Consider the following 16591-nt stretch of genomic DNA (forward strand, 5'->3'; position numbering starts at 1 on the left):
GGCAGCTTGTTCCAGACACTCACCACCCCCTCTGTGAAAAAATTGCCCCTCTGGACACTTTTGTATCTCTCCCCTCTCACCTTAAACCTATGCCCTCTAGTTTTAGACACCGCTACCTTTGGGAAAAGATATTGGCTATCTAGCTGATCTCTGCCCCTCATTATTTTATAGACCTCTATAAGATCACCCCTCAGCCTCCTACGCTCCAGAGAAAAAAGTCCCAGCCTATCCAGCCTCTCCTTATAACTCAATCCACCGAGTCCCGGTAGCATCCTAGTAAATCTTTTCTGCACTCTTTCTAGTTTAATAATATCCTTTCTATAATAGGGTGACCAGAATTGCACACAGTATTCCAAGTGTGGTCTTACCAATGTCTTGTACAACTTCAACAAGATGTCCCAACCCCTGTATTCAATGTTCTGACCAATGAAACCAAGCATGCCGAATGCCTTCTCCACCACTCTGTCCACTTGTGACTCCACTTTCAAGGAGCTATGAACATGTACCCCTAGATCTCTTTCTTCTGTAACTCTCCCCAACGCCCTACCATTAACTGAGTAAGTCCTGCCCTTGTTCAATCTACCAAAATGCATCACCTCGTGTTGATCTAAATTAAACTCCATCTGCCATTCATCAGCCCACTGGCCCAATTGATCAAGATCCCGTTGCAATCGGAGATAACTTTCTTCACTGTCCACTATGCCACCAATCTTAGTGTCATCTGCAAACTTACTAACCATGCCTCCTATATTCTCATCCAAATCATTAACATAAATGACAAATAACAGTGGACCCAGCACTGATCCCTGAGGCACACCGCTGGTCACAGGCCTCCAGTTTCAAAAACAACCCTCTACAGCCAACCTCTGCAAAGAAAAGGGCCTTCCTCAGCACCAAGGATTCCAGAGGGCAGAACTCCCATCCTGCCAAAAGTTGTCAGCCAGTCAGATTCTGGCAATTATAATGAGCAGCAGGAGGCGCTAGGTAAGACACACACCTGAGGCCCAGAATCACCACTGGATTCCAGGCCACATGTGGGTAATGGTGAGAAGGGGGTCTCAGGGGAAGGAGGGTCGGCAGCAAGAACAGGGAATTATCTCCCACACCGGCTAGGTCCCTTGATCTTCCGACCAACCCTACATAGGTTTTCCTGTCATAGTCCAAGAATGGCAAAACACACACCACCACCTCGCCCCCCCCCCCCCCCCCCCCCCCCCCCGCCCGCCTGCCAAACCCACCATCAGCAGGATGAGGCCATTAAGGGCCTCAACTGGTGGCAACAGGGCGGGAAGAATATCCAATCTCCTGCCCCAGGCGGAGGTGGGAATTTGGTGTGGACCCCAGCGGCCAAACTCCCACCTGATCAAATATGTCCTCTTTACCAAGTTTGCCATAAGTGAAGGCATTAAATTCCACCTTATGATTCTGAGCTAGATAACCGATGACTGGAGGCTTATCATCCATGAATAGGAAGTCTATGGAATGCCAGAGTGGAGGGAGATGTGTCCCAGGTTGTATTAGTACAATATCTTGGAATATTCCTTCAATTTGGAACAATGTGTGTGAAAGTATTGGCTGTCAATGCAATAGAATCATAGAATCCCTACAATGCAGAAAGAGGCCATTTGGCCCATCGAGCCTGCACCCAACAACTATCCCACCCAGACCCTATCCCCATAACCCCCACATATTTACCCTGCTAATCCCCCCAACACTAAGGGTCAATTTAGCATGGCCAATCAACCTTACCTGCACATCTTTGTAGTGTGGGAGGAAACCGGAGCACCCGGAGGAAACCCACACAGACACAGGGAGAACGTGCAAACTCCACACAGACGACCCCAGGCCAGAATTGAATCTAGGACCCTGGCGTTGTGAGGCACCAGTGCTAACCACTGTGCCACCGTGCCACCCAATTGGAAAAAGTCTCCTGAAACAACAAATAGAAACAACCTGTGGGCGGCACGGTAGCACAGTGGTTAGCACTGCTGCTTCACAGCTCCAGGGTCCCGGGTTCGATTCCCGGCTCGGGTCACTGTCTGTGTGGAGTTTGCACATTCTCCTCGTGTTTGCGTGGGTTTCCTCCGGGTGCTCCGGTTTCCTCCCACAGTCCAAAGATGTGCGGGTTAGGTTGATTGGCCAGGTTAAAATTGCCCCTGAGATGCGTAGTTTAGAGGGATTAGCGGGTAAATATGTGGGGGTAGGGCCTGGGTGGGATTGTGGTCAGTGCAGACTCGATGGGCCAAATGGCCTCCTTCTGCACTGTAGGGTTTCTATGAACCTCTTTTTTATGAATGTCGCTTTGAATAATATCTGTGTGTGTGTGTGCGTGTGTGTGTGTGTAGACTGTGGCAAGAGGATCAAGACCTCACCAAGAATCGTGGGTGGATCGCCGGCCCAATTGGGCAACTGGCCTTGGCAAGTTAGTCTGCATTACAAATCACGGCACGTGTGTGGTGCAACCATCATCTCACGGGACTGGGTCATCACTGCCAGCCATTGCTTCTTCGAGTGAGTATCAGCCTGGACTCCTTTTGAAGGGAGAGTTGGTGATGTTAATCTTCAGCCACAACACTGAACGGACGAGTTATCCAAAGGGGGTGGTCAAGGTGAAGGAGGAGGAATTGTTGGGTTTGGAGAAAGCCCTGGGTTAAAGGAAAGGGGGTTCCTGAATCTCCGCTGCAGGGTAAATGTAAATAAAACTTTTAAAGCTTATCCTTCAGGATGTCTCCCGACCTTCGGTTCAGTTTGCAGATGGTATAGCTTGGGGAGGACAACATCACTGGTACCTCACCTCCATTCAGAAGTTGAGTTAAAATGATATTAATTAGGCCCCGGTGATGTGATTGGAGGCCATTCTGCGAGTTCAAACGCTCTAGTAAAGCGTTTGACAAGGTCCCTCATGGCAGGCTGGTGCAAAAGATTAAATCTCACGGGATAAAAGGTGAGCTAGCTAGATGGGTGGAGAACTGGCTTAGCCATAGAAGACAGAGGGTAGCAATGGAGGGGTCTTTTTCCGGTTGGAGGTCTGTGACTAGTGGTGTTCCGCAGGGCTCTGTACAAAGAACAAAGAATAAAGAACAATACAGCACAGGAACAGGCCCTTCGGCCCTCCAAGCCCGTGCCGCTCCCTGGTCCAAACTAGACCATTCTTTTGTATCCCTCCATTCCCACTCCATTCATATGGCTGTCTAGATAAGTCTTAAACGTTCCCAGTGTGTCCGCCTCCACCACCTTGCCTGGCAGCGCATTCCAGGCCCCCACCACCCTCTGTGTAAAATATGTCCTTCTGGTATCTGTGTTAAACCTCCCCCCTTCACCTTGAACCTATGACCCCTCGTGAACGTCACCACCGACCTGGGGAAAAGCCTCCCACCGTTCACCCTATCTATGCCTCTCATAATTTTATACACCTCTATTAAGTCTCCCCTCATCCTCCGTCTTTCCAGGGAGAACAACCCCAGTTTACCCAATCTCTCCTCATAACTAAGCCCCTCCATACCAGGCAACATCCTGGTAAACCTCCTCTGTACTCTCTCCAAAGCCTCCACGTCCTTCTGGTAGTGTGGTGACCAGAACTGGACGCAGTATTCCAAATGCGGCCGAACCAACGTTCTATACATCTGCAACATCAGACCCCAACTTTTATACTCTATGCCCCGTCCTATAAAGGCAAGCATGCCATATGCCTTCTTCACCACCTTCTCCACCTGTGACGTCACCTTCAAGGATCTGTGGACTTGCACACCCAGGTCCCTCTGCGTATCTACACCCTTTATGGTTCTGCCATTTATCGTATAGCTCCTCCCTACATTATTTCTACCAAAATGCATCACTTCGCATTTATCAGGATTGAACTCCATCTGCCATTTCTTTGCCCAAATTTCCAGCCTATCTATATCCTTCTGTAGCTTCTGACAATGCTCCTCACTATCTGCAAGTCCTGCCAATTTTGTGTCGTCCACAAACTTACTGATCACCCCAGTTACACCTTCTTCCAGATCGTTTATATAAATCACAAACAGCAGAGGTCCCAATACAGAGCCCTGCGGAACACCACTAGTCACAGGCCTCCAGCCGGAAAAAGACCCTTCCACTACCACCCTCTGTCTTCTGTGACCAAGCCAGTTCTCCACCCATCTAGCCACCTCCCCCTTTATCCCATGAGATCCAATCTTTTTCACCAGCCTACCATGAGGGACTTTGTACTGGGACCTCTGCTGTTTGTGATATATATAAATGATTTGGAGGAAGATGTAGCTGGTGTGATCAGTAAGTTTGCGGACGACACAAAGATTGCTGGAGTTGCGGATAGTGATGAACATTGTCAGAGAATACAGCAGGATATAGATAGGCTGGAACATTGGGCGGAGAAATGGCAGATGGAATTTAATCCAGATAAATGCGAAGTGATGCATTTCGGCAGATCGAATGTAAGGGGGAGCTATACAATAAATGGCAGAACCTTCAGGAGTATAGACACACAGAGGGACCTGGGTGTACAAGTCCACAGATCCTTAAAGGTGGCAGCACAGGTGGAGAGGGTGGTGAAGAAGGCATATGGCATGCTTGCCTTTATTGGACGGGGCATAGAATATAAAAGTTGGCATATGATGTTGCGGTTGTATAGAACGTTGGTTAGGCCACATTTTGAATACTGCATCCAGTTCTGGTCGCCACACTACCAGAAGGACGTGGAGGCTTTGGAGAGAGTGCAGAGGAGGTTTACCAGGATGTTGCCTGGTATGGAGGGGCTTAGCTATGAGGTTGTCTTAGCTATGAGGAGAGATTAGGTAAACTGGGGATGTTCTCCTTGGAAAGACGGAGGATGAGGGGCGACCTAATAGAGGTGTATAAAATTATGAAGGGCATAGGTAGGGTGAACAGTGGGAAGCTTTTTCCCAGGTCGGAGGTGATGAACACAAGGGGTCACGGGTTCAAGGTGAGGGGGGCAAGGTTCAACACAGATGTCATGGGGACGTATTTTACACAGAGGGTGGTGGGGGCCTGGAATGCGCTGCCAAGCAAGGTGATTGAGGCAGACACGCTGGGATCGTTTAAGACTTATCTAGATAGCCACATGAACAGACTGGGAATAGAGGGATACAAACGAATGGTCTAGTTGGGCACATGAGCGGTGCAGGCTTGGAGGGTCGAAGGGCCTGTTCCTGTGCTGTATTGTTCTTTGTTCTTTGTTCAGAGGGAAGCTCACAGGGTGTAGGACCGTGTATCCTCTCTGCTACAATTACAGGTCAGCCTCATGAAGACAAGAAAGGAGAGGGGGAGAGGAGCTACATGAGGAGATATAGAGAAAAGTTTTGCCCTTTGCATCTGTAACTGATCTTCCTTTGATTCCAGGGATGATAGCTATAAGCCGTCTAACTGGAAGCTGTACAGTGGTTTCATTTCTCAAAATCGGCTATACAGAGCCACTCGAAGTTACGTCTCGAGAATTGTCACTCACAGCGGCTACAGTTCAGACACCAATGATTATGACATAGCGTTGATGAAACTTACTCAGCCGCTGCAATTTACAGGTAATGTCATGTTGAAGATGTATTATCACAGAATCCCTACAGCGCAGCAGGAGGCCATTCAGCCCATCGAGTCTGTACTGACTCTCTGACAGAGTATCTTACCTGGGCCCTCTCCCTCACCCTACCCCTGTAAACCCGCTCATTTAGCGTGGCCAATCCACTTAACCTGCTCATCTTTGGGCATTAAGGAGCAATTTAGCATGGCTGTATTTCCGTTGCCCCAAGTATTTACCCTGAAAATTCCCCTGACACGAAGGAAAAATTTATCACGGCCAATCCATCTAATCTGCGCATCTTTGGACTATGGGAGGAAACCAGAGCACCCAGAGAAAACCCACGCAGACCCGGGGAGATTGTACAAACTGCACACAGTCACCCAAGGCCAGAACTGAACCCGGGTCCCTGGTGCTGTGAGGCAGCTGTGCTAACCACTGTGCCACCATGCCACCCACCATTATTGCTAAAGTCTGGACTAATGATATACCTGGACAGGAGGACACATCCGCAGGTACCAAATTCTCTACATAAACCTCTGAGGTCCAGTTATAATGTGTCCAATCCGCTGAATCAGTTGGATGACTGGAACAAAATTCATGTACATAAATAACTTTCACATCTAGTGTTAGTGCCACTGAATAAACTTTTCCTAAATTCTCTGCTGTAGTCATCCTTAACATCAACTGAGGTACAGAGTAAAGCTTCCTCTACACTGTCCCCATCAAACACTCCCAGGACAGGGACAACATGGGGTTAGATACAGAGTACAGCTCCCTCTACACTCTTCCCATCAAATACTCCCAGGACAGGTACAGCACGGGGTTAGATACAGAGTAAATCTCCCTCCATACTGTCCCCCATCAAACACTCACAGAACAGTTACAGCACTGGGTTCGATCCAGAATAAAGCTCCCTCTATATTGCCCCCATAAAACACTCCCAGGACAGGTACAGCAGAAGATTAGATATCAAGTAAAGCTCCCTCTACATTGTCCCCATCAAGCACTCCCAGGACAGGTACAGCACGGGGTTAGATACAGAGTAAAGCTCCCTCTACACTGTCCCCATCAAACACTCCTAGGACAGGTACAGCACGGGGTTAGATACAGAGTAAAGCTCCCTCTACACTGTCCCCATCAAACACTCCCAGGACAGTTACAGCACGGGGTTAGATACAGAGTAAAGTTCCCTCTACACTGTCCCCATCAAACACTCCCAGGACAGGTACAGCACGGGGTTAGATACAGAGTAAAGCTACCTCTACACTGTCCCCATCAAACACTCCCAGGACAGGTACAGCACGGGGCTAGATACAGAGTAAAGCCCCCTCTACACTGTCCCCATCAAACACTCCCAGGACAGGTACAGCACGGGGTTAGATACAGAGTAAAGCTACCTCTACACTGTCCCCATCAAACACTCCCAGGACAGGTACAGCACGGGGTTAGATACAGAGTAAAGCTCCCTCTACACTGTCCCCATCAAACACTCCCAGGACAGGTACAGCACGGGGTTAGATACAGAGTAAAGCTACCTCTACACTGTCCCCATCAAACACTCCCAGGACAGGTACAGCACGGGGTTAGATACACAGTAAAGCTCCCTCTACACCGTCCAGGCAGGTGTGTGTTCAAGTTCTATGTATGAAATCAATCGAATTTGCTTGACATTAATTTTGATGCTTTTTGAACATTTCCAGATTTTGTCAAACCCGCCTGTTTGCCAACCTTTGATCAACAATTTCCTGATGGGATGAACTGTTGGATCTCAGGATTTGGTCACACGGAGGAAGGTGGATGTGAGTAATAATGTGTTTGTTAGTCAGTCAGAAGTTTCTGGAGCTTGGGTTACCATTTCCTTATCGCCGGAGCTCGCACAGAATCAATCTCTTCCACCTGTTCACAGGAACTTTAATTCAAAGAGACACACATTGTGTTCAAAGTTAAACCAGAACATGCTGAAAAACACTGGGTGGGGCTTTTCGGCAATGCCAAAGTCAACCAGGATTTGAATGGCTCACCGCACCGGCCGCAGGGGAAGCTGCCACGATGGGGCAGGAAAATTCCCCAGTTCTGTTTCTGTTTTTATTCCAGATTTCCAGCATCTGCAGTATCCTGCTTTTCCCCAAATATTTGGAACTTTGAGGGCGGCATGGTGGTTAGCACGGCGCCAAGGACCCGGGGTTCAATTCCTGGCTTGGGTCACTGTCTGTGTGGAGTTTGTACATTCTCCCCGTGTCTGTGTGGGTTTCCTCCCACAGTCTGAAAGACGTGCGGGTTAGGTTGGTTGGCCATGCTAAATTGCCACTTAGTGTCAGGGGGATCAGCAGGGTAAATATGTGGGGTTTCGGGAATAGGGCCTTGGTGGGATTGTGGAGAGTGCAGACTCGATGGGCCGAATGGCCTCCTTCTGCACGGTGGGGATTTTATGATTCTATGACTTTACGAGTGCCAGCCACAGCAACAGCAAGTGTCGCAATCTATATGAGGCTACAGTAAAATCCCGCCTCTCATAATCCTCTTTAGATCAAATCTTGCAAGGAAGTGAAATTTTCATTGTGCAAAATGCTCCCTTTCTGACGAGCGATTGAAATCTCGAGGTCACGTCAATGGCATCAATGCTTCACTGACAAAAATGCATTGACGATCGTCATTACAAAATGCCTCCACGTTAAAGTAAAGGTGACTGGTTTTCCCGACAATGCTACATCCTTCTGGGATCCTGCGCTGCTCCATTGCTGGCACCTTGACTATTTCAGATTTGATTTCCTCCTCCATTGGTGGCCACACCTTTAGTTCCTGGGCTGAAAACTCCAAATTCCCTCCCTAAACCTCTTTGCTTCTCCACTCCTTTCCTTCTTAAATGTGGAGATGCCGGCGTTGGACTGGGGTGGGCACAGTAAGAAGTCTCACAGCACCAGCTTAAAGTCTATTTGGTAGCCACGAGCTTTTGGAGCACTGCACCTTCATCAGGTGAGTGGAGGATTGGGTTCACAAACAGGGCATATATAGACACAGTCTCAATTACAAGATAATGGTTGGAATGCGAGTCTTAACAGGTAATCAAGTCTTTCCAGGTACAGACAATGCGAATGGAGATCTTACCTGAAGATCAGAGGCTGAACACCTTTGATTGCTGATGATTGTCGAGCGGTATCCATTCGTCCGTTGTCATAGCAGGTAAACGTTCTCCAAGGCGGCCTTCAAGACACACGACAACACAGAATTGTCGAGCAGAAACTGATAGCCAAGTTCCGCACAAATGAGGACGGCCTCAACTGGGATCTTGGGTTCATGTCACACTATCTGTAACCCCCACAACTTGCCTGAGCTTGCAAAATCTCACTAACTGTCCTGGCTGGAGACAATTCATACCTCCTTAACCTGTGCTTAACCCTCTCTCCACTCACATTGTCTGCACCTGTAAAGACTTGATTACCTGTTAAGACTCGCATTCCAACCATTATCTTGTAATTGAGTTTGTGTCTATATATGCCCTGTTTGTGAAACAAACCCTGCACTCACCTGATGAAGGGGCAGCGCTCCGAAAGCTCGTGTTACCAAATAAACCTGTTGGACTTTAACCTGGTGTTGTGAGAATTCTTACTGTTCCTTCCTTAAGATATTCCTTAGATTAACACTTTGACCAAGCTTTTTGTCACCTGACCAAATATCTCTCGCTATGGCTTGATGTTGAATTTTGATGTAGAACACTCTCTTGTGGAGTACAATGGGATGCTTTACTGTGTTAAAGGCCCAATAGAAATACATGTCACTGCTGTTGATAAGTGTCTGTTCACTTGGATATAGTTTCAATGTATAGTATTCATAGTATGGGGTGGCACAGTTGTTAGCACTGCTGCCTCACAGCAGTCTGTGTGGAGTTTGCACGTTCTCCTCATGTCTGTGTGGGTTTCCTCCGGGTGCTCTGGTTTCCTCTCACAGTCCAAAAGACATGCTGGTTAGGGTGCATTGGCCATGCTAAATTCTCCCTCAGTGAACCCGAACAGGCACCGGAATGTGGCGACGAGGAGGTTTTCACAGTAACTTCATTGCAGTGTGAATGTGAGCCTACTTGTGACATTAATAAATGATCTTAAAAAACATAGTAGCCTAACAGTGCAGCAGGAGGCCATTTGGCCCATTCAGCCTGCCTATCTCTGTAACCCCAGGTATTTACCTTGCTAATCCTCCTGACACTAATGGGAAATTTAGCTTAGCCAATGAACCTAACCCACACTTCTTTGGAGTGTGGAAGGAAACTGGAGCTCCCGGAGGAAACCCACGCAGAATCAGGGAGAACGTGCACACTCCACACAGACGGTGACCCAAGGCCGGAATTGAACCCGCGTCCCTGGCTCTGTGAGGTAGCAGTGCTAACCACTGTGCCACCGCGCCGCCCCATTTCAGAAACCTTTTGACAGGTCACTCTGCGCCTGCTGCCTCCAGAGTTAATGAATGGCATTGTGGCATCCTAACCTTAACCCTTTGTGAAATGCATTTCAGCTTCAATTTCAAACATCCTTCTAGAAGCTTCTGTCAACATAATCGGCAGTAACACCTGTAACCAGAGAAGCGTTTACAATGGAGCAATAACGCAGCAGATGATCTGTGCTGGAAAAATCACCGGTGGAATTGATTCTTGTCAGGTGCGTGACCGTCAGAAACCAGGTTTGATTTGATTTGATTTATTATTGTCACATGTATTAACATACAGTGAAAAGTATTCTTTCTTGCACGCTATACAGACAAAGCATACCGTTCATAGAGAAGGAAACGAGAGAGTGCAGAATGTAGTGTTACAGTCATAGCTAGGGTGTAGAGAAAGATCAACTTAATGCAAGGTAAGTCCATTCAAAAGTCTGATGGCAGCAGGGAAGAAGCTGTTCTTGAGTCGGTTGGTACGTGACCTCAGACTTTTGTATCTTTTTCCTGACGGAAGGTGGTGGAAGAGAGAATGTCCGGCGTGCATGGGGTCCTTAATGATGCTGGCTGCTTTGCCGAGGCAGCGGGAAGTGTAGACAGAGTCAATGGATGGGAGGCTGGTTTGCATGATGGATTGGGCTACATTCACGACCTTTTGTAGTTCCTTGCGGTCTTGGGCAGAGCAGGAGCTATACCAAGCTATGATACAACCAGGAAGAATGCTTTCTATGGTGCATCTGTAAAAGTTGGTGAGAGTCGTAGCTGACATTCCAAATTTCCTTAGTCTTCTGAGAAAGTAGAGGTGTTGGTGGGCTTTCTTAACTATAGTGCCGGCATGGGGGGACCAGGACAGGTTGTTGGTGACTTGGACACCTAAAAACTTGAAGCTCTTGACCCTTTCTACTTCGTCCCCATTGTTGCAGACAGGGGCATGTTCTCCTTTACACTTCCTGAAGTCGATGACAATCTCCTTCGCTTTGTTGACATTGAGGGAGAGATTATTGTTGCCGCACCAGTTCACCAGATTCTCTATCTCATCCCACTCACATTGGCGTCCCAGTGTGGAATCGATTGGCTTAGACACACTGGTTCCAAATGAACTGAATCTGAGGAGTCCCTCAACCGTAATTGCGATGGGCGTTTGCATAACTGGCAGCAAGTGGGTGGCCTCATCCGCAGAGATGGGCATGCAACAAAATGCCAACTCATTTAATATTAAGAGAAATGGGAGGACGGCTTGAGGGGCTGACAGTGCAGCGTTCACTCAGCAATACTGCAGAGGGATATTGTGTTCAAGTCTCTGGAATGGGAAAGGCAGATGGTTCAAACTCAAAGACACCCACCGAGTCATGGCTGATGCTTCCTGGAGTAAGACCAATTGAGACTCCATTCTCACCCCTGAGTCTCACTCAGTGACAACTTGGATTGTCCAATCAGACACACAAAGAGTTGTACCCAATTTATGGAATTCCTGGATTTTCCAATGACTCATTTTAACAACCTGGCAAATTGAGACAGTTGTGAGCTACACGCACGAGGCCCTGGACCAAATCTCCATGTATGAGCAAATTCTCACAAGATTTATCCCATTCTAACATTCTGTCTCCATTGAAATTAAATGCCCGCTACATTGGAAGCAAACACCAGGGCTTTGCACGGGGTCTGTGATCTGTGTTTGCCTCTCAGTCCAAAACTCTTCTCTTTAAACCTTAGGGTGACAGTGGTGGGCCTCTTGTATGCGAAGTATCCGGTACCTGGTACCTGACAGGAGTTACAAGCTGGGGGATTGGCTGTGCTCGGAAAAACAAGCCAGGTGTCTATGCCCGAGTGACCCAACTCACCGACTGGATCTTCACACAAATGGAGGTAACGAGGACCCTCGTCTTTGTAATGACTGGGGAGAATGTTTTGTAACAAGAGCAAACTTGTAACAGCAATGAATGGCATTCTGGTCCCATCTTTAACGCAGGCAAATGTCCCAAGGCTATCCAAGGAATGTAATCAGACAAGTGAGAGAAGCCGGAATGAGATAGAAACATAGAAGATAGGAGCAGGAGGAGGTCATTTGGTCCTTCGAGCTTACTCCGCCATTCATTACGATCATGGCTGATCATCCAACTCGATAGCCTAATCCTGCTAAAGAAAGGAACGGGGCACACAGATCTCGGGGGGGATGGAGAAAGTTGGGAGGGGGGAGAAACCAAGACAAATTTTGAAAACAAGGAGAGAAATTGAAAATTGAAGTGTTGCCAAGCCAGAAATGGATGTAGGTCAGTGAGCACAGGGGGAGAGAACGGGACCTGAATTAATAGCAGCGGGGATCTGGATGAGCTTATGTCTGTAACAAACCTCTTACTCCACTATCACCTGTGACTACATGTACATTGTGTAGGTAAAGGACTTCAACACTCAGGGATAGCAGCGTAGAGCTGTCATAAGGAAGACTTACATTTTTATTGTGTCTTTTATGATCCTAAGCACTTTAGAATCATTGATGTATTTATTGAAGTGTAATCGCTATAGGAAAAAAAAGCAGCCAATTTGTACACAGCAAGCTCCCACAAACAGTAAGATGAAAATGACCAGAAAATCTGTTTTATTGTTCCTAAATCGAGGTGAGGAAGAGGTACCCTGGTCTTCTTTGAGATGTGGCGTGGGATTTTTCGTATCCCTTCCTGAGACACCAGAGGGGGCTTCAGTTTAATATCTTATCATGAAAGGGGCTCCTCTGACAGTGCAGCACACCCTCAATACTGCACTGAGAATGTCAGTCTAGATTGTAGGCTCAAATCTAGAGTGGGGTTTGAACTGCCAATATTAGGACCCAGAGGCAACAGTGGTGCTGCCAGTAACACCTGGTGAGACATTAAACTGACCCAGCCTCTGTTGGAGGTTCCATGTCTCTACTTCAATTAGAGGAGGTTTTCCTGGTGGCCTAGTCAACATTTCTCATAGTTAAATTGCAATACAAAAGGGTCTTCATCTCATTGACGCACAATGGTTACCATAATTACTTATGTTTATTTATTTACTTACATTGTTTACTTATTAGGGCAGCACGGTGGCACAGTGGTTAGCACTGCTGCCTCACAGTGCCAGGGACCCGGGTTCAATTTTGACCTCGGGTGACTGTGCGGAGTTTGCATGTTCTCCCCGTATCTCCGCAGGTTTCCTCCGGGTGCTCTGGTTTCCTCCCACAGTCCGAAGATGCGCAGGTTGGGTGGATTGCTAAATTGTCCCTTAGTGTCCCAAGGTCAGGGGGATTCGCAGGATAAATATGTGGGATTACACGGGTATGGCCTGGGGGAATTACTCTGCCAGAGAGTAACGCAGACCTGACGGGCCGAATGGCCTCCTGTAGGGATTCTATGTACAAATGAATGTACTTGTGAAATATTTCAAAATATTTCCAAGACTTATCAGGCACTTCCACAAATAGAAATATTTATTATCTCACTTTCAAAGGCTATACAAAGGTGGCACAGTGGGTTAGCACCGCTGCCTCACAGCCCACCGGGTTCGATTCCCAGCTTGGGTCACTGTCTGTGTGGCGTTTGCACATTCTCCCCGTGTCTGCGTGGGTTTCCTCCGGGTGCTCCGGTTTCCCCCCACAGTCCGAAAGACGTGCTGGTTAGGTGCATTGGCCGTGCTAAATTCTCCCTCAGTGTACCCGAACAGGCGCCGGAGTGTGGCGACTAGGGGATTTTCACAGTAACTTCATTGCAGTGTTAATGTAAGCCTTCTTGTGACACTAATAAATAAACTTGAAACAATGTTGATTGTGGTGAGTAAGTTGCCAGTGTGTAGTGACTGCAGTATAAGGATATAACTTTATTTTATGATGCGGTCAGGAGACTTCATAAACTCATCCTCCAGTGCCGGCAAGAGTCTGTCATGCTTTACTTAGTAGTGTGCATAGGAACAGGAGGTGGCCATTCTGTCCCTCAACCTGGTCTGCACCAGTCAGCTAAATCGTGGCTGATCCCTTACCTAACCAAAACAAATTTTATTCTCAATGTTTATGTTTTAACATTAAAGCTTCGCATCAATGTGTGACCAAAAATCACGATGAAAAGAAGACCTTTGGTAACACACCAAAGAAACAAGCCTGTTAACTATCATTAATCTGGCAAATAGATGAAGGTGACATGATGACCATGGGTGATGAAGGAGGGTAAAGTCTTGGGTTGATGGGGTAAGTGGACAGTCAGAAGCTTTAGATTTCAAATAGGAGGCCACCCTGGTAGTTTGTGAGGTGAATCTAGGCTGTCAGATTGTGCTATTTTCCCATCCATCGACTTACAACAATAGTCTGCATTTACATAGCGCCTTAACGTAGCGAAACATTCCGAGGCACTTGACAAGGATATTATCAAACAACGTTTAACATTGAGCCACATAAGGTGTTGATAGGCCCGGTGACCAAAACGTTGGTGCAAGAGGTAGGTTTTATGGAAGATCTTGCAGGAGTAGAAAGAATTAGGGAGGGAATTCCACAGCTTGGAACCTAGGATGGTGTCAGTTGGTCAAATTCTGCCCATTCTCCAGGCATGTTTGCAGAGGCAGCCCGCCATTGGCGAATGGAGGGATCCTCCAGTCCTGCAGCTGTTAATGGGGTTTCCCATTGTTTGTACCCTCTGCTGCTGGAGTGTTGCCAGGGTGGGTAAGGGGTCACTGTCGGCGGTGACAAGAAGGGCCAGAAAACCACTCAGTGTTTGGGGAATGTGATGGGGAAGGGTCCTCGGTAAAAAAAGATTCAGAGAAGCATTGTCTGGTCCACAGTGAGTTCCCGCTGGGTGGTTCTCTCATTGCCAATCTCTGAGATGGGACCATGTTATAAGCAAGAGGGAAACCCATAGAATAGAATAGAATCCCTACAATGCAGGAGGAGGCCATTTGGCCCATCGAGCCTGCACCGACAACAATCCCACCCAGGCCCTCTTCCTGTAATCACCCCGTATTTACCCTGCTAGTCCCGCTGACACTAAGGGGAAATTTAACATGGCCAATCAACCTAACCCACACGTCTTTGGAGTGTGGGAGGAAACCGGAGCACCCGGATGAAACCCACGCAGACACGGGGAGAACGTGCAGACTCCACACCGAGTGTCGAAGTGTAAACTACTGAGTGGTATTCTCCTCAGACCTAACATCTTGTATTTGATTTTTGCAGGATAACAGCAACTAATGAAAATGATGGATGCTGGCCACTTAGACTGTCACGACCAAGGTTGTTAGTTACGGTCTATACTGCTTTTCTAAAAGACTGGATCAGGGAGGCTGGGTTTCTCCCAATTCTCATCAAAGCACTGGAAATCTTTATTCAAAAAGAGAGACAGTGACTGCATAAAAGTGTAAATGTGCTCCATCAACATGGGGAAAACGTATTCATTTATCAATGGGTGAACCTCAACTTGGTCTTAAGACAGTCAAATCTTTCCTCTCTCTCTGTTTCCCCCACTCTAAGTTACTTCATTGTAGGAATTGCCTCAGATCTTCGTGGTTCATGGGGGTCGAGATGTCTTTCACGTTGTTGGTTGCATGGCCATTGTTGCATTGGTTCCATATTCCTTTCAGAAACTCCAATAGAGTAAATTATTGGGTCTTGCCCGGCACAGAAATCGTGGCAGGGGGGACGGAAAGTTTGACGGACCATTTAAAGGTCCGTTGACTTGGGACGGGAATTTCTGGTCTCGGGACAGGCACGACTAGAAAATCCCACGCCATAATTTCTGCTTTGGGTGCAAATCTGGGGGGAAAACTGCACTCCGAAACTGCGCCTCATTTAAATAATATTTATTTTCTTGGGTTTCCTCTCACACCCATGGGCACTTTGCCAAACACAAAACCTGCCAGAAACCGCCCCGAGTGCGCACCGATTTAAAATGTAAATTTCTAAAAAATGTTTGCTTTAAAAATATTCCTGGATATATTTAAGTGTGGTAACTTGGTACAATTTGATTAGTTCAACTAAAAATATGTTTATCACAAAACATTTCTAATCAGTATTTATTCACCAGCTGCAGGGGGGCTGATGGAGGCTTAAATGACCAAATATGACTTTTTTTAAAATAGTTTTGTTATATTTGTTATTTTGGGGTACAGAAGTCAGCTGCTTGTTTAACTTTTCTTTTTAAGAAGTGCTTTCTAAAGCCTTTAAAATATGCTCTTAGTGAAACTTGTGCTCCATAAGAAACAGTTTAATTTTTACAACCACTTCGAAAGGTCACAGATAAAATTAACAAAGATTCATCCCTGCAGTGCAGAAGGAGGCCATTCAGCCCATCGAGCCCCTGCACCGACAACAATCCCACCCAGGCCCTATTCCCGTAACCCCACATATTTACCCTGCTAAGCCCCCTGACACGAGGGGGCAATTTATCATGGCCAATCCCCATAACCCGCACATCTTTGGACTGTGGGAGGAAACCGGAGCACCCGGAAGAAACCCACGCAGACACGGGGAGAACGTGCAGACTTCACACAGACAAACAGTCACCCGAGGCCGGGATTGAACCCGGGTCCTTGGAGCTGTGAGGCAGCAGTGCTAACCACTGTGCCACCGTGGTCACCCGGGGTGACTAATTAGATCCAACTTTGTGGATGGGGCAGACTTCTGGGGCGGAGTTTTCC

At 47.4% G+C, this 16591-nt stretch overlaps 1 protein-coding gene across 1 annotated transcript in view; it reads left to right on the forward strand.

Moving 5' to 3' along the window:
* LOC144480044 (transmembrane protease serine 3-like) overlaps positions 1-15947 on the forward strand; it is a 63748-nt gene extending 47801 nt beyond the window's left edge. Inside the window, exons 8-13 of the mRNA XM_078199206.1 lie at positions 2346-2511; positions 5359-5537; positions 7234-7332; positions 10040-10182; positions 11672-11824; positions 15132-15947. Coding sequence (XP_078055332.1) covers positions 2346-2511; positions 5359-5537; positions 7234-7332; positions 10040-10182; positions 11672-11824; positions 15132-15146 — 755 coding nt within the window. The 3' untranslated portion in view covers positions 15147-15947. The remainder of the gene's footprint in view (positions 1-2345; positions 2512-5358; positions 5538-7233; positions 7333-10039; positions 10183-11671; positions 11825-15131) is intronic.
* The last annotated feature ends 644 nt before the right edge of the window (positions 15948-16591 follow it).

The sequence above is a fragment of the Mustelus asterias genome, chromosome 27 (assembly GCF_964213995.1).
Source record: "Mustelus asterias chromosome 27, sMusAst1.hap1.1, whole genome shotgun sequence".
Lineage (NCBI taxonomy): Eukaryota > Metazoa > Chordata > Chondrichthyes > Carcharhiniformes > Triakidae > Mustelus > Mustelus asterias.